This window comes from Guyanagaster necrorhizus (genome assembly GCF_019112545.1).
Source record: "Guyanagaster necrorhizus MCA 3950 unplaced genomic scaffold BT62scaffold_1, whole genome shotgun sequence".
Lineage (NCBI taxonomy): Eukaryota > Fungi > Basidiomycota > Agaricomycetes > Agaricales > Physalacriaceae > Guyanagaster > Guyanagaster necrorhizus.
The window spans coordinates 1,426,962-1,453,144 of record NW_025064880.1 but is presented as its reverse complement, the minus strand read 5'-3'; the positions used below and the strand labels follow the sequence as shown (position 1 = coordinate 1,453,144).

The window sequence follows — 26,183 nt, the reverse complement described above, 5'->3', positions numbered from 1 at the left end:
CGGATCATACAAAGAATGCAAAGTTGATAAGATGAATGACGAGTGATGTATCCAATCACCCGTCATTGGCATCTCAGGTAGCTAGCTGTTTGAATGAGTACAAATGATACATTACTTCGTTAAAACAATACAGAAGCTGCAGCTTTTGGTAGCCAGGAAAATCTGGTAACAGGGTCATTGGGTTCGTGAAATACTCGTAATCAAAGCTCAGATCTCACACCCCTCTTCAACACTTGAAAACGGTGACAAATAATGTTACAATACACTGTGCAGGAGGAACAAAAGAAAACCCGGAATAAAACAGTTAAGACAGGAGATATATATATGCGGAGAGAGATAGCAAAAAGAATAGCGACAAGATTCTACTGTTGAGAGAAGATAGCCTTAGCAACCTGGCACACCGTCAGATACATACAAGCGTACACAGGGGACAAACACGTACATTGTCGAGGAGGAGTCTGACCTCAGGGGCGATGTTGATGAAGTCCCTCGACCAGAAATCGTACTTCGCTGTATTGCGAAGCAATTCAATAAATGTGGCCAGAGCTCCCCACGGGTGAGGCCGATGGACGATGAATCGCTCCAAAAGGACCTTGGTCAATACCTCTCTGAAGCGCTCATCTTGTACTTCAAGAAAGAGGTGCAATAGTAGGCAGCTGAACCAATGTGTGTGCGCGTTAGGATAACGTAGATGTAGCACGATGGCACTTAGAAGGTGGTGCTGGCCTGCGAAACGGCTCTTAATATCGCTCCGACGACATTCAAGTATGGTCTTACCTTCAACATCTAGGTTGGTAGCCAGGTACTGCAAAGCAATCGCACCAGGATCAGTGTTGGAGAATACGCGAGATCCACTTCGGGACTTGATTTGGGCGACTGAAGAAACACCGATATACATCACAAGACTATTGATGAGGGATAAGTTGTAGTATTCCCCAGGTCCATCCGGAGTACCCGCCGGCATGATGTGTTCTTTGAGCGAAGGAAGCAGCGTTGGTGACGCGCCCCGATTCAGCAGGTACTGGTCAAGGAGAGCTTTTAGGTCACTATTTTTCAGACCCGACGTGAATTCGGAGAGAATAGGAGGTATGATGCCCATCTCAGGTAAGGACTCGAATGTTTGGCCACGTAGATGAGGATCAGGTAAAGTGACGGAGGCAGGGAACGAGCTGAGTATGATGTTACGGAGTTGGATGCATCGGGGAGGAATGGCGTCGCAAAGGGAGAAATAGTACTCGCTGAGGAACTCGGGGAAGTCGTGGAGCAGGACTAAAAGGATGCGAAGCGCGCCGCGGTATAGGTCCCGTGAGGCATGCTGGAGATCCGCGTCTCTCAGGAAGGGTGAAAGGAATTTGAAGAGCGAGAGCAATAATTTATGGAAAGCCGACCATCCCTAAAAGCGATAAGATTTTGTGTATGGTTTATGCAGACATCAGAACATACCTCGCGATTTTCAGACTTAAGCAGCTTCGGCATAAAGAGTCTGTGGGAAATAAGGCACATCCACGAGAACGAGAAGCCAGGGAAGTAAGTAGGTTGTAAGGAACTGAATGCGTCACTGCATAATGTCATGAGCACAACACATCGCTGACATGACAAATGAAGATATGCTTACCTTATGGCTAAGAGCAGTTGGAAGTATGCCGTACCCAGGTGCGCTTCCATGGAATGAAAGTCATTGATCAGACTTGAGAAGAATCTGAAGAATGGTTTCTGCTGGAAGGACACGCCTTGATCCTCGTGCATGTTAGCCAGCACAAGGACAAAGATGGATAGGATCTTGGTGAGATAATGGACCTTCGCTTGATCATTATTGACACCCGAAGCATCCCCATGGTACTTGATCATGTACGAAATAAGTCTCGACATGGCATCCAAAGCTTGGAAGGCATGATGGTAATCATTATTTTGAATGCATTTCAGGTAGTTGTTCACGCTGGATTCCGCACAAACCCGGAAAAAAAGAGAAGACATCTCTTCGGCTTTGAGAATGCCCTGTTTCGTAAGCTGGGTGATGAAGGGAACGAAACTCTTTTCCGGTGTATGGGAGCGTTGATAGATGTTCACCCATTGTTGGAACCAGGCAAAGAGCTTTTCCCGTATTTGCTCTGTTTCGGGTTTCACCGAAGGCTGGGGGACAGCTGGGGTTCCAGGTCCAGGTCCAACAGGTCGGCGGGTTCCAACAATGTCATCCAGTAACCGGTTCACTCTGGTATTTAATATGAGTTCACGTCTACAGTCAATAATCGAGCACCTTACTCTTCGATAGCTCTGCCCGCCTGGGCCAGCTGACTCAGAACCTCGATGGACAAGGAAAATTGGCTTTGAGTTAGGATCGGAGCTTCACTAAACAGGCACTGTCGAATCAAGTTGGCAGCGAAAAGAAGCAAACTGGGTCGGGGATCCGAAAACAAGAACTTGGCTAATTGTTGGTCTTGCAAGGTGATGGGCACCAAACCACTACCCAGGAGCGTGACGGTGACCGGCACATTGAATTTACGCTGCAGAAGAGTGAGCTTTTGGAAAGAGGCAAAACTAATAGAAAGACAGACCTCGTCTTCAGCATACAGAAGCCAGTTTATGGCTTCCTTGCCCACGTCCTCATACGTCCGGCAAAGCTGATCAAGCAACGTCACATATACGTCCCTCCCCAACTGTGTAGGAGTCTTGTAGAGTAGTTGAACAATCTTCTGAGACAGCAACAGTGGTGTCTTTTGGCGATCAGCGCATTCCATACCAATGAAAACAACCTGTCGAACGAGGTGACGAATATCATGATTATGTGGTAGAGCCGCAAAGTTCTGAACAGGAATTTGGATCATGACAGCTTCCAAATCACGGGTGACAACCTATGAGAAATATTATCAACTCATTGCTACAGAGAACAAACATCACTTACGGAGAAGCGGTTCATAGCTTCTTCATGCGTCAAATACTGTTGTTGGCTCATGAGCGTATCAGGGGCAGGTGAAGGGGTATACGGATTGTAAGAAATTGTCGAACTAGGTCTACTCGTCGCGCGTCGCCTTGGATCAATACCTGAATAGAGTTGAACATCGATTGCTGAAGAGAGTGTGAAACACCAACCAAAGTCTTCATAGACAGATACTTGAGTAGCCTGGACGCCAGTTGGTCTGACTCGAAGCGGGTCAGGAAGAGAACTGGAGAAATTGGTATGCGGGACAGCAGGATCCCAGAAGCTTTGACCATTGCGTAACTATAAGGATATGAGACGCACATAGAGTCGCAGAACAAATACACGTACCTCGCGATGACGATGACGTGCTTCGTAGGCAGTAGCGAATGCATCGTCGACGTCAGTCACCGCGCGCTCCATTGCTGCTTTCTCGATGGCAGAACAGGCTGTATCCAAGTTGTCCTGTACGAGGATTAAAATGACAGCGTCTTGCTGCGCGACCTGCAAGAATGTCAGCTATTGACATCCAACATCAACATCATAGTAACAAACCTCCTGGAAACCATGATCTGCCAGGTATGCACGAAGGTGTGTAGCAAGATTACTTTTGAGCGGCTCCTTGCATGTTACTAGGGCTAAACTTCCCGCTAACTTCTGCCCCATCAAATGGGCCGCCTTTCGAAGTTTGTCTTCATTTGATTCCGAGGCGAAATCCTTGACCACCAACTCTCTCGTTGATATCCCAGCAATAGTAACAGATCTCTCCACAACTGGTAAAATTATCTGATCGACGTATGTTAGAGCATCGCGAATACAAAAAAATTATATGTTTTACCTCCCGAACAGACCGATCTACAGAGAGTTGGACGGACCTCTTGAAGGCAGGGTTTAGATGCAGGGGCGCAAGCTGAGGGTTCACGTGCACGTGCATGGCAAGCGTTGAAAGAATTGATTCGATATGCGCACCCAGAACTCGTTGAGTATCGGCAGGACTTGCCGGACCGAGAGGAATGACTTGCGATTCCCCCGGCACCAAGTGCGCTGAAGAGTCGTAACCTCCTCCAATGGGTAGAGATTCAATGTCTGGCACGTAATCTGGAAGCGGTGGACCTGCGAGTGAGTCCGTCATTGGTCTGTTACGGAGAACAGTAGTAGGTTCAATGGATTCAAGGTTGATTTCGAGTGCAGTGCATAACAGCTCGATTTCAAACTTGAAGTTCAATCGTAACTCTGCAAAGAAGTAGAACTCTGCCAAAAGACTGACTACAGCCATCAGCCACGGGTTTGGAGGCTTGAAGACTCTGGACTTCGAGCATCCCTCGAGTGTTTTGCATACAAAGGGTATCGCGACAACCAGTCGTCCACTTTCGTAGCCCTCAAGAAGCAGGTCTTTGAACGACAAGTTTTTATGCTTGATAGGAATATCACGAGCCAGAGTGATTGAGCCCAACCACAGCCCAACGTTTTTGAGAGTGTTCCGTTCGGTTCCCGATTGCATCGATCGCTCCGAGTTGAGCATACTCGTTGACTTGACAAATGTCTCATGAAGGATAAACTTCGTGAGTGACTTGGATTCCAATGCTTCAAGGAAGCGCAGGTAGAGGCCGTGATTGTTGGGTTCTGAACTGATTCGTTGATCCACCAAGTAATTCGCAAACCACCTCGAATATCCGTCGTCAAACAACTCCTTCATCTCGGTCAACTTGGCGTCGAAATTAGTTGGGGCCAAATTATTAACAATGAAGAGGATTTTGTCAGACAACTCTTCCGGCGGTTGTTCAATTTGGCCTTCGATATTATCAGGGTGGATAGCAGTAAAAATGGGCAATGGTTCAGCGGGAGGCCCAATCGACAGGGAGCGGATATCCCCGTTGACACTACCATCCGCCGATGACGACGCGAGATGTCGTTGGATGCTTGCAACAAGCTCCGGCTTTGCTTCAATCAACGCAGGAATCTCTGCCAACTTCTCGCACAATGGCCTCCATTCGGCCAGTCTGAATTCGAATCTATTCAAAGCTTGAACGCCAAACTTGAAAAGGTTTGTTTCAGGTGGGCAAAGCAATGCGTCCAAGACGTAGCGAATGGCGATACCAAGGGGAATGTAGTCAATGAGCTGATGCTGGATCAGTGAACCAAAAAGGTAGCCCGTCATCGACAGTTCGCGAGCAGGATAGTACGATTGGAAGAATTTGTATTCGTCGAATAGAAAATGGAGCATGCATGAAAAGACTTCATGGTCACGAGTATTAGTGGACTCCTTGTGTCGTTGCAGCATAGCGATGACTTCGTCAATGGTGATGTTCTCATCATACATCTGCTTGTAGATGCCATCGACCTCAGCCTCGATCTCGGTGGAATAGCTGACGACAGTGGATCCAGGCTCAACATCAGACCCAGGTATCAAACTCATAAGGCGTGGATGTATTTGAAGACAAGAATTGCGGACTTCCACGCTGCGGCGAAGGTCCTCTCCGCCCATTTGGTTCGTACTACAACACGATATCAGCAGGGAATCCTCCGATGAGAAATCACAAGCACAAACCTGTTACGAAGGACACGCAGGATGATCGTGATTGTGCTAGCACTCAGAGACATTGTACGACTTTCCACTTGGGGGTCTGATATACGCGTTGACCTCTCGTTGGCCATCTTGTCTTCGAGGAAATCAACGACTGCGCGCAAGAACTCTGCCCCATGATTAGTCACATTATCTGCAAGCCATTTGTCGAGGTTCAGATACTCTCTCCGAGAGGCGAGGGCAGCGACATCGAGAGCGAACGCGAACGGACGAACTTCTAGGAGAGCCTCCAAAATCTGCTGCAGCCGTCAGTTGTGAGATTGCGGCTGGAACTGAAAAGGTTACCTTGAGATCTTGTGCCACGTCAAGAATACGGGTGATATTGAGAGGATTTTCTTGATAAAAATCACGAAAGGCGCTTGTTAGATATGTGGGTTCTATTTGCCATATCCTCATAAAGACCAATTGGTGATTCGGATGTCCGCCAAGGAACATTGTGAGGAGTTTACGCGAATATTCTGTCCGTATTTCATTCCAATTTTGGTCCTGCCAGCACATGAGATTAGACTATATAGAAGATGTGATCACTTACCGGAACTTGGAGGAGGCCCATATGAACAAGCTCTGCGCTAATTTTGATGGCCTTGTCGAGCATTTCACGCACACAATTCCTGATCTCGGTAGAATCGGAGTCTGCTAACCGCACTAGAACTTCAAAGAGCTCAAGGGAATTCCATGTGTGGCCTTGGACATTTGCTGCCAGAGCCTTGATAGTTGGGCTTGCAACTGCTACATCATCAACGGTGACTATTCTGTGGCCGGGGAGCTGAACAAAGTTAAATGTGTCGGCGGGTAGGGATAGAAGGGCATCAAGTAGGCGGAGTTGATAGAGGGAGTTTGACCAGGTTGACCAGAATCCGGTGACGGCATGAGGTTCGCCATCTCGTGGACAGCTCAGCAGGATGGCTATTAGGAGCTTCAGGGTAGCAGTGTCAACGCCAAGGCGGTCCGGCCAGTCGAAGGACTTGATGACATTGGCCCAGTTGATGTTGACAGGCTTGACCTATATATCAGGATAGAAGAACAAAACAACAACATCAAGACGTACGAAAGAAGAGAGTGCCCTAACAAGCGAAGAAACATCGCATAATGTTGTACCTTCCGCCGCATGACGAGCCAATGTCGACATCATCTCCACAACGTGAGCGTCGGTGGGGGGACTCGCGTCCGACATTCCAAACCGCACCAAAAGAGAGCGAACAACGTCAGGATCACTGGTTATTTCAGGCCCAAGCTGCAGAAGAAGCTGAATAGGTGTGGTTCCGGGAGGAAGACTGACGACGGGGATTGAGCTCCTAGACGGGGAAATGATTCCCAAATCTACACACCTTATGGACGGCAGAATGCGATGAAGCATCGGCGTTACCGTTTCTTGGCCGTACTTGGTCTGTGCAGCGACAATCAGCGCGTTCCGTTCGGGAAAATCCAAAATAGGGGAGTCTAGTGGAAGATCCGACAGCAAGTTCGACAGCAGCTTCGCCACCTGGTTAGGCGACAAATCCGCATGGTCAAACGACGGATTTGCACGATATAGAGTAGCTGCCGCCTCCTTCAGCTCGGATTTTATGACAGCAACAGCCTGGCTTGCAAGGTCCTTGCGAGTGGCGGATGCCACAGACGATGCGAGAACGAGACGCTCGAGCGGGCGAAGGCCTATACGGTCCACAAAACGAAGGAAATCGAAGCCCCTGAAAACATCGCCTTCGCCCTTATCGATGCCGTCGCGGAAACGATCAGCGAGGAAAGGGTCGCGTGCGAGACGTTGGGTTTCCTGGACAAGTAGCCGAAAAGTGAGAGAAGTTGAGGCGTCAAAGGGAGGAGGTGGACCGGCAGCAAGCCGCGACTGGGAAGCAACGATTAACCGACGGATGAAATGAAGGTAAGTGTCTATTCCATGCTGTTCCGAGAGCTGTTCGAGTTTCGTCCGCTTAGAAGTAGAACATCGACTAAAAAGCATGTTCAACGCACCGAACGAATTTCCACCTGATTCCGCTCGAAGTTTTCCTCAGTCAGTGTCGATAGAAGAAAAACAATTTGCGCTTTGACGATGGTGTGGATATTGGTGGTACTGGTTGGCGGATTGTCCATGTGGGACCTGGACGGGGTCACCGAGCGCCGTTGAGCAGCGTTTCCGTGACCGGTCGCCGTTTTTGAGGGAGGAATGGTAGCAGGATTGAGGAGATATATAGGAGAAGGTCGAGGTAGCAGCGTGGACGTCGCTGTTCACGGTAGTGTTTGCAAATTCGGGCGGAGTTTAGAAACTCTTTATGGCTGACGCGGTCTCTCCCTACCACTGTCGACGAAAACGGCGGGAAGCCTCTTCCAGAACATCGGGCTGTATATCATGGATTTACCTTTGGTTTCTCAGTTCTGATTTTTTTTCTTGATATATATGGGGCTCTGACTCGACAACTTCATTCTGCCAAACAGTAATCGAAAGATTATCACTGGCCATGGCAAGATCAGTATAGTACGAGCACCAGCGTCAAATAGTAGCTTGAGTAGCAAAAAGTCAAATACTGTGCGTCATTCGGCCTCGATAAATGGTCTGTAGTACTGTGAATCGTAATTACACCGATGGATCATATTTTACGTTACATACAAATTTACCTGTACTTTCCCAGTCAACTCGTCCAGGACATTGGGTCGTTCCAGCTCCAATCGCTACCCCACAATCTTCACCAGGATTGTTAGCATAATACAAGTCTAACTTAATTGATAAACTTACCCTGCGCTAATCACGCCACCAGCACCCTGGGAATCCGCCAGAGGTCCAACGATCAGCCAGTCCGGTACAAGAATACCAGTACGGATAGGGAAAAGACGTGCAACCCTTTCCAAACCAGCTGCGTCTGTAGACTGCATCATCACCATATTGCCATCCACTTTCAGAGGATGAGAATGCAGAAATAGTAACCCTAAACTGATTTTAGTTCATCGATCAGCGTCGTGATGCAAGTGTTCCACCTATTTCTGGTCCATCCAAAGGCTGCTGCGGCTCGTATGATATGAGATGTTGAGATGTTTTTGCTTCAAACGGTATTTTTTCGTTCACCACGAAAGATGCTGAGGCTTCATTCCCAATAGCGACGATGTTTCCCTGGCTCAGAAATTCAGCATCAGAAGCCTCCGAGCTTCGTATTATCTCTGTATCCAGCCGATGATAGAGCCCCAAATCATGGGCGATGCGTTGTGCGACTGAAAACTCTTGACGGTAGGTGTCAGTGTCGTCCGGTATCACGAGTACGAGGGGACCATTTGATGACAAGACGGTCTGCATGCGCCCTGATAGTTGTGTCCCGCTTTGTGTCGACGTCTATGTGTGTGGTGAGTTACGAAGGACAAACACAGCAAGTAGCATTAACCTTCCACACTTTGGGCTCTACGGCTTCAAAATGTATGATCCCTGCTTTGTCTTTATCGATATACACCTTTGAGTTGTCTATATAGACGTTCGAAGTATTGTATATGGTGGTGTCGACTGAAAACCGTTGCAGATTTGAAGTGTACACTCTGACGGCTAGATCACTTGCACGCTCTACACGGAGTCGTCCTAACCTAAACTACTGTCAAGAACGTTGGTATGAAAAGAAAATGGTTTAGGATACCTCCCCGGAATAGTCAAAGCAACAATACGCCACCCGTGCAAAGAGCCGCTCTCCGCAGGGATTGACACAGTTAACATGAACTTGCTAGAGGATATTATAGCGGCAGGATAAGACGCAATCAGGTCGTCTATGAAGGCCGTAACCTGAGTATTGTTGAACACTGTGGAATACCAATGGCCTTGACCAGCGTCCTCGCGATATCTACAAGCCATAAGGGGCAGAGACAAATGCGCATGCAGGAACACGAACGCTACGTTGGCAGCCGGATTCCAGTTCTCCAAAATGCCGGCTGATTCTCTACTATGCCAAACAGGAACGTTGTCGTCATTGCCTCTACCCGGTAGTGAGCACTTGACACTCGGCCGAAATACAAATAATAGTCATACCCATGAACCGCAAGGACAGGAGTATCAACCAAGTTCGTTAAGAACAAATCATTGTTATCGGGTGTTAATGATGTTTCTAATATAGAGAGCAGAATGGGGTCAATAAAGCGGGCAGATCTGAGCGACTTTGTAAGTGGTATAAACCGCGTTGGATGTAAAAAACTTACCTCGAGAGCGTCAGAGGGACGTATGACTGAGACTTGATGTACGCGGCGGCTGGAATAACTGCATGTATGCTAGTAAGGCCCAGAGTACTGTTGCTCGAAAGAAATGTACTGACTTCCAAGAACCCTATCGGGGTACCTCGATGCAACGTACCAAGCACCCTGACCCCCGTTGGAGTGTCCCAGTACGATTACAGGGATATTCTGGTCAAGCTTCCAAGGAAGCCATGCTCTATTAGCTGCCAGAATTGTGGCCAGGGCATAAAGAGACGCCCAAGCGTCTTTAGTACTAGGCCCGTGCCAATCAAGTCCCTACACGGTAATAGTGAATAACAAAGAGACGGCGTCATTAACTTTACGTACCCACGACGTCCTTCCCGTCGGAATAACAAACCATGAATACGAGTTTCGAGGCAAGGCATCAGCCCAGAACGGCTGCTCCACGATGTCAACACCAGCACCATCTTCACAATGTCCTTTGAGCAATCTAGCCGATAGTGATAGTTAAGACGTACGAAGAGCCAATATAGGAGGTTTTGGAGGTCCAGAATATCTGGGCGGCAGCGCGGTAAAAACAGTTGGCATCGATCTAGCATAGAAATAGGTCCCTTTGATAGGTGAATACACCGACTCCGTCCAACCAGAGAGTTGGTCCACTGGTAGCGATTCGATTGTTACTATCTCGGAAGCGCCTGATGTCAGTGTAAGCTTTAGGTCAATAGATGCCTGGCTAAAAGGACGCGTCTGGGTTATACGGACCGGGACAATACGGGTTTGTCCTTCTACTATTCGAGTAGGTCGTACAAGAGTCAAAAACAAGCCCTGACGAAATGTAAGACAGTAATAATGACTAGAAAACTCATTTACCGAGGAGGGATCTGTTGATACATTTGTAACGGTCCACCAGCCGTGGACGCTTCGCAACCCGATGCCAATGGCGTCTCCAAAAGCAAAGCTATCCACGAAATTGCACACGACATCTTGTGTAGACTCTCGAACTACACTGGCAAGTGCATCATCAAATTTCACGGAAATACTGATACTTTGGACAGGGATTTTGCGACCTTGACTATGTGGGTCTCCGAACAATCTGATCTCGTAATCTCCACTTAAGAAGATGTCGTATTGGGTCGCAGAATCATTCGACGGGGTTGTAGGCAGAGGAACTTCCTGCGGTAGCGCCCGTTCCATTGCATAGATATTTCCAGAGTACCATCGAGGTTCTCTTCTCCCGCTCTTGGGCAGAATGGTAAAATAAGACCCTTGAATGAGTTGTACGAGCAGCCGCGGAACAGGAGTCGACTTCGAAGGATTTAAGGGTGGGTGTACCGTCAGCGTAGAGCGAAGCACAGCGTGATGTTGCAATGCAGCCCACCCCTCTGTTGCACGGAGGGATTCCCACCTTCCATGGCACTGTCAAGGTGTTGCTGATAAACAAGTATGTCACCCTTACCTTATGTCTGGAAACGATATTTCGAGTTCACCATTATCTTCGAGAATTGCGAAACTCCACGTAACCCTACCGCCATTTGCATAAGATGATGGCCAAGTCTTGTCGAGATCAATCGGCTCTGACACTAGACATAATTCAGTCCCAATGCTCGTGTTGACACATCAAAGACACTTACGATTCAAAGGAAAAGAAGGAGAGATAAAGTGTTGTTCTCTGGCTTGTATTGGGAAAGGACCTAGAACCTTCAAGTTGAGTGGTAAGATGTGTGTGATAACTACGGAAAGAATTCGATCCTGGACGCTCACATCCCAATGTTTTGAAACCTCGACATTCCATCTGGATTCAGAGGTGAAGGCACTTTGTCCATCAGCATATGCCGACATCGCGCTGGCAAAACAAAAGACGGCGAATGAGTACACTGAGCATCGCACCATTTCCGTCAAAGAGAGAAGTTCAATTCACATTCCGGGACATAGGCCCGGTTTCACCGATTTTAGATTTTCGGATTAACATAGTATAATACCACGACCGCACTTTGAACGAGGATGTTCCAGCGGATAAGAAATTCATGTCTGCGAAAAAATTCAATATGGTCTATTTATTAGGTCCTAGTGTTCAGTATAAATATCAATTTCTGACAAACTCCCGATCCATTTTTCACTCCATTTGCATCGAATTACCGCTGTTTCTATGTATAGCCACCTGAACACGTGCAGCCTTCCGGATGCGTGCCGAAATGCTGTCCTCTTCGTTGCAGAAGCTTTTATCGATTCGTCGCCTCTTGTATTTGGATAGCAATGTCAGGCAGACAAGGTGGAAAGCTCAAACCTCTCAAGGTGATTAAGGTGCTGTAAAAATGCATGTTCTTTATCATTGACGCACAGTCCAGGCACCTAAGAAGGAAAAGAAAGAGGAAACCGAGGATGAGATTGCCTTCAAGGAAAAGAAGAAGGCTGAAGCAGAGGCTTTGAAAGCTGCTCGCGACAAAGGTATGTTGCTATTGAATGTTGACATCTGCTTAAGGATTCTGACATCAATAATTTCAGCACTGAAAGGTCCGTACGAATGGAATGAAGTTGAAATTTCATCTCTAACATAATAATAATGTCCAGGTGGAGCCCCCGGCGGTGGCATCAAGAAGTGAGCATACCTCGAGTAATCTGTCCGCCGTAAAACATGTACTGATCCTGTCCAAAGGTCTGGCAAGAAGTAAACGTTAGCGGATGGCATCGTTGCTATTCTTGAGACAGATATGAAGTGTCAGCTTACCTGTAGACTTGTAAATTTTCGTCACTGAGTCATGCTTGTTGTATTTCATTCCATACTTTGCCATCTGCATGGACATGAGAGCTCGAACCGAAAAATTTGGACAGACGATAGCGCCACTCCAAATACAGTGACATGCGCACATTTCTACTTAATTTTGCATGGTGCTTCGTCGACTTGTTCGACAAGCTAATTATTTATCGTTGGAGAACGACAACTAGTCGTTCGAATTATCGTGGTCCAACGACTCGGTCGAGGTGGTCGCCGGGTTTGGCACTGTTTGACTGATGCATGGATTCGAAAATCACACCTCCACCTCAGAATATCTCGTCCACCTCCGTCCCTCATTATATTCAACTTCCCATGTTGGGTCCTTTGCAAGGTCTCCAGCCTAATAACCAGCAGCAGAGCCAGCAGCAGCAGTCTGTCCAACAACAGCAGCAACAGCAAGGGCCTCAGAATTCCATTCCGCCGCCGCCTCCCCAGAATGGCCAGGATTATACGCTTTCAAGTGTGCTGCACTTTTTGCAGACAGAATGGAGGAGATATGAACGTGACCGTAATGAATGGGAGATTGAACGAGCAGAAATGCGGGTGCGTTGGCGGTCGTGTCTTTTTTGGCGCGTTTCTCACCTCTCCCATAGGCAAGAATTGCTCTGCTAGAGGGCGAACGACGTTCCTTCGATAATGTGAAGCTCGACCTTATGCGTCGTATCAGAATGCTCGAATATGCCTTGCGACTGGAACGGTCAGTTCAGCTGCTGTCCTGCTCACTCGCGTAGTATTCAATTTTTCGGATTCTCTTTCCAGCTCCAAACAGCTCTCCAGTTCTTCCTCTCAATCCGTACCCTCATCGAAACTAGCTATTCTTCAGAGCCAGACAATCTCGTCTTCCCAAAAAGAGGACGCCCAAAGCCACAAGGAGGAAAGCAGCGGTAGTTCACCAAGGAGTGACGGTGCGCACGTTGCGTGTTTAATTCGTCTCTTTCTGACCCTATGGATCTATGCTAGACTCTCCGTTGCCAGATACTCGCCTTCCCAACGGTGCACCGTCAGTCGGCACTTCCGGAAGGCCAGTGTCATGGGGTGGTTCAAATTGGGCCAATGGACCCTCAGCTGGAACCTCAACCGCTGGCCTTGGAAAGCCACCGCCTGGACGTGATCCTAAGAGCAGAGCGCGCAGTAGAGAATATTTGAAGCAGTGTGTAGCATTACTGAAACCCTTTAGAGCACTCGTACTCATATATGATTCCCAGATGTCTTCAGGAAATTTCGTACCTAACATCACCTCAGGCAATGAACCCACTTCCCAACCGGCCTCTACTGAACAATCCAACCATGCCACTTTCCTTACCGAACGTTCCTTCTTTTGATCAGATTCCATACAACGGGCGGCCACGAAAAATACTCCCCTCAGAAGGCGGTAATCTTCTGAACGGCATCAATCTCATGTCCGGTCCTTCCTCTGCACCAGCAACCTCAGGGCCACAGATACCCCCTCTCGAACGTAATAACCCTGTTGGGACTGGAATACTCCCACAGCATATTTCGCCTCCCTCTTCTGTGCCCCAGCCTTCACCGCAGGCTGCCGGTCCCTCACTACCTCCAACCTCCCTTCTCCCAACACGAAATGAAAGCGACCAGGAAGTGGAGTCCGAGCCCCGACAGCTCACTGCCATATTCCGGCCAGATGACGCTGGGGAGTGGAAGGAGAAACTTCGGCTTTCACATGAAGCCTCTGAACAAGCTAGACTTTCCAGAGAGGGCCAAAATGGCAATGGAAATCTATGGGATCGAAGAAACCTGGAAGAAGAAGAATTGAAGGAGGAGGACGGCGACGTTGAGGATGAAGAGTCAACAGAGGTCGGCGAAGGCGAAGGAAACAAGACCTGGAAGGTGAAACGAACACTGAGAAAGTACGCGTAAAAAAGCCCGCCTTTATCAGAGAGACTGATCTTGTTGCAGTCACCTGGATGCGGTACGAGCTCTTGCATTCCATCCCGCGGAATTGTGTCTAGCCACCGGAGGCGACGACTGCACGGTAAAGATATGGCGAATGGATGTCGCTGGGCTAGCATCATCTGCGTGCGTCTGTGTTCATCACCATCTCGTCTCCTGACACTCATGCGGCCTTGATTTTTTAAACACAAAGTGCGCGGCCAACTACGGAGGTCGAGCCTCAGCTTACCCTTCGTGGACATTCTGCAGCGATCACACGCCTAATACATTCACCATCAAAACGTCTACTATATTCAGCGTCATTGGATTCATCAATACGTGTGTGGGCGCTACCTCCGGCGTCGCACACGACATACGCTCCATACGATGAGACGCGCTCCAGAGGCGAGTTAATTGGACATACGGACGCAGTATGGGATCTAGCACTCGTTCGGGACGAAACAACTCTCATAAGCTGTGGTGCCGAAGGTGTCGTAAAAGTGTGGGATGTTAGCAGGCAGACTGGTGGTGGTCGCCTGAAGCTGACCTGGGGCTGGTCTGGCTTAGAGACCACAAGTAGCGATGGGCTTCAAGATGACGCTGAGTTCGGGGCCACGGCAGTCGAGGCACTGAAGTCCGACCTGAAAAAGGTCGCTGTTGCTTATCAAAACGCGGTTGTTAAGATCTTTGAAATCGAAACAGGGAAGGAAGTGTCCCGACTACAGAGTGACAGCACATATGGTAGGAAATCTCTGTCACTTCGTCTGAAATGATCTGATTTCACAATTCAACAGATGGGACTGTTTCGACACAGATCAATCGGATAGCCTCACATCCAACCCTGTCACTACTGGTCACAGCCCACGAAGACAAGTATTTCAGGATCTTCGACATCACCACAGGTATGTGCCCATCGATGTATATATTATCGGACAGTCCCTTATAATATATATCTCAGGTCAATGCACACACTCTATGCTTGCCCACTTGGACTCTGTGACATCCCTAGCCATCGATCCCGCAGGCTTTTCGCTCGTTTCCGGTAGTCATGACTGTTCTATTCGATTCTGGGATTTATTGGGATCCCGAGCATGTGTTCAGGAGATAACAGCACATCGGGAAAAGGCTCGCGAGGGTGTCCTCGATGTCGAATTCCATCCATCTCTTCCTTTCATGGCGAGTGCTGGTGCAGATGGGGTAATAAAACTATACGCATCGTCGTAACAACCTTTTTGCTCTCATTGCTTTCAATGGTGGAATATAACGCCCCATAGCATCTGCTAATAGATTTGGTTACGATTATAGCACTCTGAAGGACGGGAGTTTGTGTCTCTGTTACATAGTGTTACTTCTCTTTACTTTTACTTTTTTTACTATTTGTCACTCTTATATGTATCGTTCTTTGATCATGACTTGTTATGACGGATTTTGTTGAACGCTGCACTCGGTGCTGGTGATGAAGAAACCCGTCGGAGTTGATGGTCCTTAGCTGTGAAATGGCTAGCTAGATAAATACTAAGGGGGAAAATATGTTGAACGTCGTCGCAGAGAAGCGTTACCGTCGTAACGAGAGTTAATTTTTGCATGTCGCTTGGTAAGCGTAGTAAATCCAGGATGAGAAGAATTTCACAATCAAGATGGGCATCATCCTGAACTACCGCCGACCAGTCCAACACCTATCGAGTTGTGGCGTTCATGAAACATTCAAGCCATTGATATTAATCCGGTGCCTGCGTGGTAAAACGATCTCGAGATGTTCAATTCACATTTCTATACACTCGCAATTGAATTCGCTGGGAAATCTGAGGGGATATCAGGCTAGTGAGTGAATGATAATACGGTAGGTAAACTTGTTCAAAGAGTCGAAATGACTAAGGATACATCAAGGCTAGAAATACAAAACTAGGATCAATAACTACTTGCTATTCAATTCGAAGGGGATATATAGCAGTTCAAAATGTGTATTGGTCTATCGTGACATTCATAAGACTAGATGATCAAATACATTGAGCCATGACGCCTGGATCAGTAGGAGGGAAGCACTCACTGATACGCATACCCTGTTCTGCAGCGAAGATCTGAAGTCCTAACCCCTTCGGTTCAATAAGTTTTTTCACTTCGTCAACAATCCTAGCTCTAGGATTCTGTGTACCATCCATGACGTCTTTGCAATGGATGATATACACACGAACGCCGTTCAAAGCCCCCCTGGCGCCGGTGTCTACGGTGTTCCTCTTTTGTTTCTTCCGCTGTGGCGAACCGTCTGAGCCTGAGGTATAAGCCTTCCGAGAATTAACCGCCTCCACTTCCTTAGCCAACGACTCTAGTTCGTCAACGAGATGCTCGGGACTGAGATGCCCAAACAGCAAATCGGTTGGACGTCCCTTCTCCCAAGAGCATTCGATGAATATAGTAGATAGTACTTCTGGTATCTTTAGAGCCGCTTCTTTCCAGACTTGCTTGTTCTGAGCTTTTTTGGCAATGCTGTCTGGTTCGACATCACCGAAAAAGAGAAACTCTTTTTTGAACGTGTCATGACGGATGAAGAATGCCGACGATTGATATACAGCCTTGGATTCATCGAGACCGTGATTCAGCAGGAAGGTGCGTACGGAAACGGAGGGAAATATGGTGTGGTATGCCTCAGATGGTAAATCCAAAGGCAAACTGGCGTAGCAACATTAGCCAAATTTTCATGAATGAAAGATGCCTGAACACTCACTCCTTGTAAAGCAGCTTGTTCTCGTCGTCGTCGTCGTCGTCGTCGTCCTTCCATGATGCCAAATTAGGCCAGAGGCGGCCATTAAAAATGCCCTCCAAGCCGAGTAATGTTTGGCGGGTTGCATAAACCTGTTTTCGAGGACCAGAGAGCGATCCGGCAGATATAACAAGACTGTTGACGTGATCCAGATGAGCATGGGTAATGAGAAAGCACCTAAGGATAATGAGTAGGAATACGTGAAAGAAGTGAACGGGAACAGACCGGACATAAGAGTAGATCTTGGCAACGGAATACGGACCCTGATCTCGGTCCGAGTTGAAGAGCGCAGGCGTCTCCTGGAGAATGTGCCTGAGGGTACCTTGTCCTGAACCTGAAGTGCATTTAGAGGTCGGGTTGGACAATACAGGGAACAGAATACGTACCAGCCTCCAAAGCAATGATACCGTCCTCCCAACATGAATCGTATGGTTTGAAGAGATAACTGCACAAAGAGAAGGAGTTGAGCGCTGTCGATGTCGACGTGACGACCAGGACATACGCGGATAAATTCGTCTCGTCTGGACCGCCTCCACAGCCCACGACGACCATGTCAAAGGCAGGCATAGGTGCAAACGAAGGACGAGAATTTCGTGAGCCACGAAGGCTTATATATGGCAGGAACAGACGGTATGTATACGGGGTAAGAGGGCAAGGTGGTGCAGCTGGGAAAATGATAGACAGAAGAGGCTATGCCGTCGAGCACCAGGAGAGGTCGAAGATGATGGTCAGAGAACAACAGGAACCGTCAGTGCCTTGATAAACATGCCAATGAGGAACAATGGCTGTCATTCGCGCTCGGTGCCCATTGTGAAGGGAAGAGGCAAGTTACGGGGAAAAAAAATACAACGGCAATTCTGAAACTGCCGGCCCTCGTGACTCTTCAGTGGACGCCGTGGGTTAATTACACTGTACAACTCGTTCGGAAACGAACACTTTAATGCTTTGCGGCGCTGAACGTAATCGTATAATTCGGAACAGAAAATCAAGTAGCAATCTGAAAACAAAAATCTGCATGGTCGAGATGCAAACAGACGTTTGCAGCCCCAGGGAGAATAAGTCAGCCCGAGAAGGATCTGGCTGTCCATCAACGCAGCATCCTGCCATTGGAATTCTCTGATTGCAAAAATTCTCAAAGCAAGCAGGAACCCATCTCGACTAAATTGATGACTTGGAGTCCCATAAATGACGCCGCTAGGTCCACTTGCCATGGAGGAAAGAATGCAGAACTCCTTTTCTGAACAGCCGCGATGAACTACTTCTCGTAGAGACCGCAGCAGCTAGCAGCACGATGAATACCCAATAGCTGAGACAAAAGAAAATCCAATACAGAGCATCCGAATAGATATCGTCAGATTCGGTATCCCATGAAAGGTTCACCAAACATCGTCGGTCGGACCGGAAGAATATCTGCTGTTAATAGTGCGCAGCAATCTAGGAAATGTAGACCTTCAGCTGCACGTTTACGGCCTCTGTTAGTCTCAGTAACATGTCAGGTCCGGAGACGTAGAATCTCTTTCAAAACCCACAGTAACCAAAGAAAAATACCAAAGATTGTACAACGTTTGAAACAGCAAGAAAGGTCGTATTGTACGGCCACCAAGATCACAGATCTTACGTACATATCTCGATAGTCAGTAATACAACATTCCCTCTCAAAGGTAACAACATCGCCAAAAGCAAAGGGTATAGAAAATGTCAAGTCTTATAAGTTATTCTCCAAGAAATTCCCAAAACATCCTGCCAAAAATCAATCCCACGGGCCAGGAAGCAACTCCAGAGGTCTCGATAAATGATTCAATACAGTCTTCCAGTCTTGTTCCTGCTTGCGCCTAACAATCACAGGCTCCAATTGGGCCCGTGTGGGATCATGTGCCCAGGCCATTAACGCGTACTCGGTCATGGACTGCTCTTGAACAACAGTGAACTCATTTTGCCCAACTTGCAGAAACAAAGTCAAGTCCAGTAACCCAGCCGTCACCTTAACAAAATTGTGAGCACAACAAGATATATAAATCAATTTCTTCAACATACCACAGTAGGCGGAGCTAGAAGAACCATCTTTTGCTGTCCATTGACTGTCACGAGCAATTTCAACCCTCCGGCCTCAGGCCATGATATACGCAAGCTGTTCACTAGCTCCAGCCCTCTCGCTCCCCGCTTTATCAAAGCTGCCAAGTCCACCGTTTTGTAACAGCACAAGGAAAAACATCTGCTCTTCTCCACCTCCCTGAATCAAGGCATTAGAATATATGATTATCAACCGTATCCCAACTATGACGTACCTAGCGTTCTTGTTCCGTCGGTTCCAATTTACGAAGTATACAAAGTCCTCCTCAGCGACATTTATCGTGAACTTGTGTTGGAAAGCGTCTTTCTTCCCTTGGTCAAGCCAGATTCTGAGCGCATTATGATTGAATCCATCTTGCACATATCGGTTTATTTCACATCAAGGACAGATTTCGAGCTTACCGTGGCTGGGCAACACTATATCCTCTTTGACCGGTAAAACTACCGGTGGTGGCGATGCCACGACCACATTCTGAGGTACGATCTCATCAACATTTCGCGGGCCCGCTGGTTTCCCTGCGAAACTTGTATCCGAGGCCGCATCTGTCGACATTGAGTTATACGCGTCCTGTAACGATGCTTAAATTTAGCATGATTACATCAAAATAGAAAATGGAATTACGGCAGGCGTCGAGTGACGGGAAGGATGTGCATTTTCATTTCGGCCATGTGGCATTCTTGAAGGTTCATCACCGTGTCTTTGGTGAATTGCTTCATTCTTCTCTCCTGCACGTATTCCTACATCTTCCATTCCAGAGTCCTCAGCTTCATGGCGGATGGAACCTAATTGGTCTTGGTCCGTATCCACGGTGATCTTTGCGGAAGCTTGCTGAAATATGAATGAGAAACTTCTCAAGCAACGAGAGGAGCTCATGTACGTCAAAGAGGTTTGCTACTTCTTCTCTTTCATCATCGTCGTCGTCAACGTCCATTGCCTGTAACGGTTAGAACAAGGTGTCAATTGACTATGGGAATCATACCTGCGGAGAAGCCATGGCCACGTCTTCTTGTATCTGGCCCACTTCCAGTACTTCTTCCATTCTCTCGTCGGTTATTTCGCTATTCTCAGAAAGAGGTCTCGATTCCGGTGGAATCGCATCTCTGAAAGTAGTCTGTTTGCTACAAACCTCAGGCTTCGTCTCGACTTCTGGGACAAATCCAGATGCAGTCGAAGAATTATTTTGGGAAACGGGCTTCGTCTCTACTTGAGTAATTGTATTAGTCTGAGGTGTAGCAACCACTCCAGATGTCGATGTCGATTCGCTTGGAAGGACAGGCGTCGCTTCTGCTGGAGATGCACGGCTCTGAGGAACAAGTCTGGTCTCGGTTTTGGTTGCCAGTGGTGATTTGGATGATGATGGCTCATTAGCAGGCACATCCTTCGGAAAAGGATCCCCCTGGGATTTCGGAACGGAGGATTTTTGGGCTGCATACCAGTCCAAGTCCTGTTTGATCAGCCAATCTAAATTCCTCTTTTTTTTGGGAAGAGCCAGTGGCGTCGGAGACTGTGAAGAACTGGCCATAGACGTCTATCCAAGAATTGAGACACGAGTAATAGGGAACCACAGCAAAACCTACTGATGCCCTGGACGGTTCTCGGTCAGTTTGGATAGGCGCACGAGGAAGCTGGACAATCGGAGAAGGTTGTATAGGAATAGGTGGCCTTGTTTCTCCGTTCAATTGCATACCAACAGTATGCAGAAGAAATTGAACGTGTGCTATGAGTTTCTCAGTTCAGCCCACGAAAGATACGTAACAAAGACAGCACGCACGCATGAGCACGGCATCATTAAGGAAATATTTGACGTATTTGGACAGGATTTCGATGAGACGTCTGTAAGCCGACACCAATGGAAGGTTCTTGTAAGGATCCGTGTTGAGAGGTATATTCAAATTTTGCTCAGGGCAGATAGTCTGGTGGATGGTCCTATACGCCGTCTGCTGGAGTTAGAACAACGAGACAGATGACCCGTAGACGCGTTGTACCATGAGTATCATTATGATCTGCAAAGGAACCGGTCAGTCATCCAAAGAATGGATGAGAACGCGACTTTACTGATGGTTTCCCTTGAGAATAAAAAGCTCTATCCGAGTCCAACCATACCGCAAACTTTCCAGCAAATTCAATGTAATTTGTTGTGTCTCGGAGATTCGCTTCGTACGTGTTGAAAATGCGTTGATTGTTCTGAATAGCGGTGTCTTCATTGGAGATTGGTTGGACAGGCATGATTATCGTCAATGCAATGTCCAATATTCCCGTATAGAATCGACATACCCGACATACGGAACTTTTACTGAGCGTGGGAGCAGCGTAAGGTAGGTGAGCAAAGAGAAGTTGCAAACCATACTTGGAAATTTGAGGTGCTCATTACGGCAATTCGATTCAGCTCGTGAATTGTGAAATTGTTGGAAAAATGCATAGAATTTGTATGCAACGATGCATACAATGTCAAGCCGAAGTAGACCATTAGAGAAGAGTCGGGAAATTAAGTAAGTGAACGTCGAATGTAAATAAGGATCCGTAGAGAACTGTTCATTTTAATGAAAGTTGGGGTAAATAAGCTGAACATATTTGTACATTGGAAAGATAGCGCGCGAAACAATTATTGACCAAGCAGACTATTCAAGGCACGTGGAACATCATAGCCGTACTGTTCAAGGGCTGTAACTGCCTGTGTTCGGCTGAAGCCCATGGCCGTCAGCTGCTTGACGGACTCAACATCGTCGTCGCTAGCAGGAGACGTGCTCCTTGGCTCTTCAGTAGGGGGCGTCAGGAATTGAGATGGTGGAGGGACCACAGCCTCGTGTTTCTTCTTCTTCCCAAATGGTAGTCGTATCTAGAAACATATACGTTATTGTTAAGAGCATTATGATCTTGTAACTTACACTGAGTTTCGAATGTCGTGTCGTAGGAGGCTTAAGTTCATGTCCTTCCTTACTAGAGGACGACGTCGAAGGTCGGGGCTTGGGCGAGCTGATGCGTGGTGGTGGTGTCCTTTCTCTTAAAGGGGGCGAGACGGGGGGGCCGCCCTGGAGAGAAGACAGGGACCCCGGTGGGGACGTACTCGTAGGGAGGGGCTTCGGTGACTCAGAGATCTTTGCTGGGGTCGCCGTTAACGTCGTGTCTAAATTCAATGGCGGAGATGGGTTGAAGCCTGAGAATACATCATCAAATGACGGTCCAGAGGGCTCTACCGTGGCTGCAGAGGAGGTTGTAGCTAGCGTGGCTACAGGAGTAGGCGTAGGTACGCGATCTGGAGCCGGCGCAGACGTGTGATTTCCGTTAGCTGTAACAACGGTAGACGTTGCAAATAGAGAATCAAAACCATCATCTTTGGTGGGCGCGGGTAGTGGCGAAGTAGCACTACCATTGACGGTTTTAGGAGCAGGCGGGAACTTTGGTTCTCTTGAGGCTCCAAAGTCGAAATTGTCATCAAACGCAGAGTCAAAGCTGAACTGAGTGGGCGACGGTCCTGTGCTGGGCAATTTGCCCATTGCCTCGTCGAACACATTGACTCCCGATACGGCACGGTTCTGTGATTTATCCGTAGACGACGTGGAAAAGACGTCGGACGTATCAAAAGGACTTGGCGACTTTTTGATAGGTACTCCAAACGCATCCGCCTCTGTTGTCGGGATAGTAGTAGCGGCTGGAGAAGGCGAAGAGCCGACACCGAAAATATCATCAAATGACGAAGCGGGGGGAACCGCAGTTCCATTTGTCACAGCTGGCGAAGGTGCAGAAGCCGCAGAGGGGCTTTCCGACAACGTCCTCGACTTGGCCAGTAGTGCCAGCGGGACTTCGTCTTCTTCACTGTCACTATCCGATTCTTCCAAGTCAATTTCTTTCAGCTGGGCTCTCAAATCTGTGTGATCTCCAGACTTCCTTGAAGGCTCCGTAGGAACATCGCTTTCGGGAGTAGGCGCAACAGTAACAGGTTCATCAAGGGGGGGAAATTTGGATGACGTAACTTCCAATGTCGATTGTTTGCCATTAGCGGATTCTAGGAGACCTGCAGATGTCGTAGGTGGAGTAGTAAAAACCTCGGTCTCACTAGCGGAACCGGGCGAAATGGGCGCTTCCGATGTTGGTAGTCCATTAGGCACCTCGGCAGCAGGCAATTTTGGAGTGGATGCTTCCGGTTCTTCAATAGGAGCCTTAGTAGCATCCAACACCGCCAGTTCGGGCGGTACGTCCAAGCTTTCGAATGCTTGAGAGAAACCAAAGTGATCACCACTGTCAGCAGCGACGTTTGAACTAGGGGCGCCGGTGGGCGGGCTTGGAAGAGAGGTAGCCGCAAACGGCATAAAAGGAGATTCTGAGCGTGGAGTCGAATGACCAGAAGACAGTGCAAGCCTATCGAAGGGGTTGTTGCTCTTCGTGCTAACAGCTGGACTTGTCGGATCAGGTGTAACAGGCAAAGCATGCGACGCAGCAAAAGCCAGCGAGTCCGACGAAAGTGCCCGTTCTGGAGCAGGTGCAATGATCGGAGCAGCATCCAACTCTGCAATCTGCATCTCCGTCTCTATCTTCTCCTTATTCACCGCAGCCAACTCGGCATTAGCCTCTTGCAACTCCTTCTCGGCCTTGGCTCTGTCAGCCTCCTTAGTGCTCAGCTGCTTCTTCGCAATTGCGAGCAATCCCTTCTGCTGTTTCGCTTCTTTCTTGGATTTCTCCATCTCCGCCTTCAATGTGTCAGCTTGTTGGCTAACTTCCAACATCCTACGATGCAACTCCCTAGCCTCTTCTTTGTCCCGCAAAAAGGCACCTTCAACCTCTGCCTTTTCAACTCGAACAGCGCTCAAGTCACTTTCTGCACTGATAAGGGTCTCCCGGGTCTTCTGAATTTCCGCCGTCTGAGTGTTCAGACGATCCCGGAGAGTTGATAATAGTTTCGTTTCTGTCTCATAGGCAGCCTTTGCCGACGAAAGCTGAGTCTGAAGTGCACTTAATTGAGCAGCCTGGTTAGCAAGAGTTTGTTCAACAGAAGCTCGGTTGGTCTTGGCGGTTTCCAATGATCGGTTCGTGGAGTTAAGCTGGTTTTGAGTGTTACCGATCTCAGCAGATTGATCGTGCAATCGAGGAGGCGCAGCTTGGACGTCATCATCATCACTGAGTAGATCCTTCGCTGCAGCTGCAACGTGTTAATCACTCTAAAGGCCTTACGACGCAAAAGCTTACCAGATCCGGATCCAAAGGGTGAGGAACGGAATGGGTCTTGGGCCGCCGGCTGAGGTTGAGAGGGCGAGTTGAACGATGAGCCAGCCGCAGAGGTTTGAGGGCCTGTTGGCTGGAGGGGAATGCTGAACGCTCGAGAGGGAGCAGCAGTGGACACTGGTTGGGCTGGCGTGTCATCCCACAGCAGATCAATAGCGGGCTCTCGTGCTGAAGGAGGGGGAGAAGGTGCAGGCGCAGGTGAGAATGCAGAGGCCCCATCAGCTTTGCGCATGGAAGGCGGTACCAAAGTCGGGGGCAGAGTTATAGGTACATCGATGCCCGCCAGCTTCTTTTTGATGAGATAGAGAGCAACGGCGAAGCCATCACGCGTGAGGCGACCATCGTTGTTAATATCAGCAAGGTCCCTGCATACGTATATAAGTCGGGAATACAAGCGCATCCTACGACAGCGACTTACCAAACTCGGGCCAAATCTTCCTCACCAAGTTGTGACTCGAGCATGAATGGTACGGTAACATCACCTTCAATGTAGCCCCGTCTCTGAGAATCGAGGTTATCAAAGAACTTGTCGGAATTGGCCTTCTCCGCCGGTGTGATATCCCAATGGGTGCTCACACTGGACCGGCCAAACGCCCCGGATCCAACTTGTGAGGGACTAGGCCGTGCAGGAAGATGAGGAGGTACAGGAGGACCCCTGCGTGCCGGAAAACCGCCTGTGACATCTGGCTGTAAAGGTAGCTGGTTCTGCCCTGTGTACTGAGACTGCACGCTTCTCTGAGAGAAAGTGCTATTGATAGGGCTGAAAGAGCCACTGGTCCCTGTCGTTTGAGCTCGGATGGCGCTCTGTGTCGCCGGAAATCCTGAAGCCTGTTGGTACAAAGCAGGTGATAACACCGGGGGGATAGTGGTAATTTGCCCGGACATTGCTCCTTGTACGAAATACATCGCAATAGCGAAGTCGACTGCGTCGAGCGAGCCACGATTACGGGTATCTGCGAGATTCCTGGAGTACGAAGGTGAAGTGTAGAACACTCAGGGTATAGTGATGACGAACCAAATTTGACCGAGTTTATCATTTGGCAATTTTGACTTTAAAAGAATATCGCGAGCCTGTTCACCTTGAGTTGTCAAGAGTATCAGGACTGAAACTGAGTACTGAAGCTGAGAATATTCACCACTGAGAAGTCCGTTTGTAGGCCCGGACTTCAGGAACATATTTTGGAACTTGGCCTTATCCTGGGCAGTAAATGGAGGTAATCCAGAGACTGGTGGCGGCGAGCGAGGTATTGATAGTCCAGTATTGTGAGTAGAAACACCTGAAATACCCTCAATAGTTGGCAAAGGTCCAGCTAACGGGCCTCAGCGTCAGAATGGTACTTGGTAATTGGGTGCAGTTTACGCACCTTGATTAACAAGAGCAGGAGTAACTTTTTCACCCTTCTGCGCCCATCCTATGAGCCTGATTGCTACTGCCACACCTTTAGTATTCAACGACCCCCGGTTTTCATCATCTGCAATATTCCATATTTCCCCGAGAACCGTGGGCGGAAGCTTGGCTCCACCAAAGACTCGTACAGCAACATCTCCAGACAAGAATCCCGTTTTCTTTGGGTCAGATTGAGCGAATATTCGTGTGACGAGCGAGAGTTCGCCCGCCGTGGCCTGAAAATTGGCGGTCATCGTCGGGATGGGGGGAAGGGTATAACGCTAAGGTTAGGGCTCGTGCCGAGAGCTCTCACGGCCGGCCTAGTCACCATCACGTGTCGTTCGAGTGACAACGGCCCTGATGAATTTCACTCTTCTGTCTTTTTGCCACCATTTGCGCCTGTATATTTTCCTTGCACTCTACGACCATCATCCGTC

The 26,183-nt window shown here is 48.3% G+C and overlaps 7 protein-coding genes across 7 annotated transcripts; 2 read left to right on the top strand and 5 right to left on the bottom strand.

Moving 5' to 3' along the window:
* Positions 1-14: 14 nt before the first annotated feature.
* On the bottom strand, positions 15-7,725 carry BT62DRAFT_959002 (Not1-domain-containing protein). Its single transcript, XM_043188483.1, has 18 exons — positions 7,467-7,725; positions 6,827-7,407; positions 6,547-6,772; positions 6,031-6,495; positions 5,784-5,984; positions 5,463-5,734; positions 3,753-5,409; positions 3,470-3,700; positions 3,266-3,418; positions 3,088-3,217; positions 2,900-3,039; positions 2,553-2,849; positions 2,260-2,501; positions 1,616-2,209; positions 1,444-1,558; positions 778-1,393; positions 443-726; positions 15-392 (listed from the first exon to the last, which is right to left on the bottom strand). Exons 1-18 carry the CDS (start codon positions 7,584-7,586, stop codon positions 363-365), a joined length of 6,354 nt encoding a protein of 2,117 aa, XP_043046399.1. The 5' UTR covers positions 7,587-7,725; the 3' UTR covers positions 15-362.
* A 167-nt stretch (positions 7,726-7,892) lies between these two features.
* Positions 7,893-11,567, bottom strand: BT62DRAFT_989922 (uncharacterized protein). The gene is made up of 15 exons (XM_043190188.1): positions 11,415-11,567; positions 11,285-11,351; positions 11,110-11,233; positions 10,524-11,058; positions 10,172-10,478; positions 10,020-10,120; positions 9,773-9,968; positions 9,660-9,717; positions 9,493-9,609; positions 9,356-9,439; positions 9,107-9,307; positions 8,864-9,056; positions 8,466-8,814; positions 8,227-8,416; positions 7,893-8,174 (listed from the first exon to the last, which is right to left on the bottom strand). The coding sequence occupies exons 1-15, from the start codon at positions 11,541-11,543 to the stop codon at positions 8,123-8,125; spliced, it is 2,703 nt and encodes a 900-aa protein (XP_043046398.1). The 5' UTR covers positions 11,544-11,567; the 3' UTR covers positions 7,893-8,122.
* A 339-nt stretch (positions 11,568-11,906) lies between these two features.
* On the top strand, positions 11,907-12,322 carry BT62DRAFT_998920 (translation machinery associated TMA7; the record flags this gene model as incomplete). Its single annotated transcript, XM_043190761.1, has 5 exons — positions 11,907-11,945; positions 11,999-12,098; positions 12,156-12,164; positions 12,222-12,249; positions 12,307-12,322. The coding sequence occupies 5 exons, from the start codon at positions 11,907-11,909 to the stop codon at positions 12,320-12,322; spliced, it is 192 nt and encodes a 63-aa protein (XP_043046397.1).
* A 416-nt stretch (positions 12,323-12,738) lies between these two features.
* BT62DRAFT_879520 (WD40 repeat-like protein) lies at positions 12,739-15,537 on the top strand (the record flags this gene model as incomplete). The annotated part of the gene is made up of 9 exons (XM_043182593.1): positions 12,739-12,969; positions 13,020-13,123; positions 13,186-13,331; positions 13,387-13,576; positions 13,632-14,291; positions 14,341-14,460; positions 14,528-15,054; positions 15,108-15,215; positions 15,272-15,537. The coding sequence occupies 9 exons, from the start codon at positions 12,739-12,741 to the stop codon at positions 15,535-15,537; spliced, it is 2,352 nt and encodes a 783-aa protein (XP_043046396.1).
* A 523-nt stretch (positions 15,538-16,060) lies between these two features.
* On the bottom strand, positions 16,061-17,968 carry BT62DRAFT_925438 (cyclic-AMP phosphodiesterase). Its single transcript, XM_043184814.1, has 6 exons — positions 17,574-17,968; positions 17,458-17,516; positions 17,297-17,405; positions 17,036-17,248; positions 16,361-16,980; positions 16,061-16,302 (listed from the first exon to the last, which is right to left on the bottom strand). Exons 1-6 carry the CDS (start codon positions 17,636-17,638, stop codon positions 16,295-16,297), a joined length of 1,074 nt encoding a protein of 357 aa, XP_043046395.1. The 5' UTR covers positions 17,639-17,968; the 3' UTR covers positions 16,061-16,294.
* Positions 17,969-18,603: 635 nt separating this feature from the next.
* Positions 18,604-21,476, bottom strand: BT62DRAFT_989919 (uncharacterized protein). Its single transcript, XM_043190187.1, has 12 exons — positions 21,417-21,476; positions 21,198-21,340; positions 21,128-21,145; positions 20,914-21,079; positions 20,720-20,859; positions 20,122-20,670; positions 20,020-20,076; positions 19,764-19,970; positions 19,544-19,709; positions 19,357-19,495; positions 19,106-19,301; positions 18,604-19,052 (listed from the first exon to the last, which is right to left on the bottom strand). Exons 1-12 carry the CDS (start codon positions 21,421-21,423, stop codon positions 18,822-18,824), a joined length of 2,019 nt encoding a protein of 672 aa, XP_043046394.1. The 5' UTR covers positions 21,424-21,476; the 3' UTR covers positions 18,604-18,821.
* A 268-nt stretch (positions 21,477-21,744) lies between these two features.
* BT62DRAFT_879116 (uncharacterized protein) lies at positions 21,745-26,000 on the bottom strand (the record flags this gene model as incomplete). The annotated part of the gene is made up of 7 exons (XM_043182578.1): positions 21,745-21,978; positions 22,028-24,270; positions 24,324-24,724; positions 24,778-25,323; positions 25,375-25,438; positions 25,496-25,669; positions 25,724-26,000. 7 exons carry the CDS (start codon positions 25,998-26,000, stop codon positions 21,745-21,747), a joined length of 3,939 nt encoding a protein of 1,312 aa, XP_043046393.1.
* Positions 26,001-26,183: the final 183 nt, after the last annotated feature.

What these genes read in the sequence shown, in the direction of transcription:
- BT62DRAFT_959002 (XM_043188483.1), bottom strand. Translation starts at nt 7,586, where the DNA reads ATGGACAATCCGCCAACCAGTACCACCAATATCCACACCATCGTCAAA. An exon ending in TTAGGGCACTCTCTTCTTTC is followed by an intron (nt 6,496 to 6,546) that starts GTACGTCTTGAT and finishes ATATAGGTCAAG; the next exon opens with CCTGTCAACATCAACTGGGC. An exon ending in TTCTGTATGCTGAAGACGAG is followed by an intron (nt 2,502 to 2,552) that starts GTCTGTCTTTCT and finishes ACTCTTCTGCAG; the next exon opens with CGTAAATTCAATGTGCCGGT.
- BT62DRAFT_925438 (XM_043184814.1), bottom strand. Translation starts at nt 17,638, where the DNA reads ATGCCTGCCTTTGACATGGTCGTCGTGGGCTGTGGAGGCGGTCCAGAC. An exon ending in GACGAGACGAATTTATCCGC is followed by an intron (nt 17,517 to 17,573) that starts GTATGTCCTGGT and finishes CTCTTTGTGCAG; the next exon opens with TTATCTCTTCAAACCATACG. An exon ending in AACAAGCTGCTTTACAAGGA is followed by an intron (nt 16,981 to 17,035) that starts GTGAGTGTTCAG and finishes TTGCTACGCCAG; the next exon opens with TTTGCCTTTGGATTTACCAT.
- BT62DRAFT_989919 (XM_043190187.1), bottom strand. An exon ending in GAGAACCGTCCAGGGCATCA is followed by an intron (nt 20,671 to 20,719) that starts GTAGGTTTTGCT and finishes ATTCTTGGATAG; the next exon opens with ACGTCTATGGCCAGTTCTTC. An exon ending in AAGTAGCAAACCTCTTTGAC is followed by an intron (nt 19,971 to 20,019) that starts GTACATGAGCTC and finishes TTCATATTTCAG; the next exon opens with CAAGCTTCCGCAAAGATCAC.
- BT62DRAFT_989922 (XM_043190188.1), bottom strand. Translation starts at nt 11,543, where the DNA reads ATGGTGCGATGCTCAGTGTACTCATTCGCCGTCTTTTGTTTTGCCAGC. An exon ending in ATATCGTTTCCAGACATAAG is followed by an intron (nt 11,059 to 11,109) that starts GTAAGGGTGACA and finishes GTGCCATGGAAG; the next exon opens with GTGGGAATCCCTCCGTGCAA. An exon ending in CCCCGATAGGGTTCTTGGAA is followed by an intron (nt 9,718 to 9,772) that starts GTCAGTACATTT and finishes GCATACATGCAG; the next exon opens with TTATTCCAGCCGCCGCGTAC.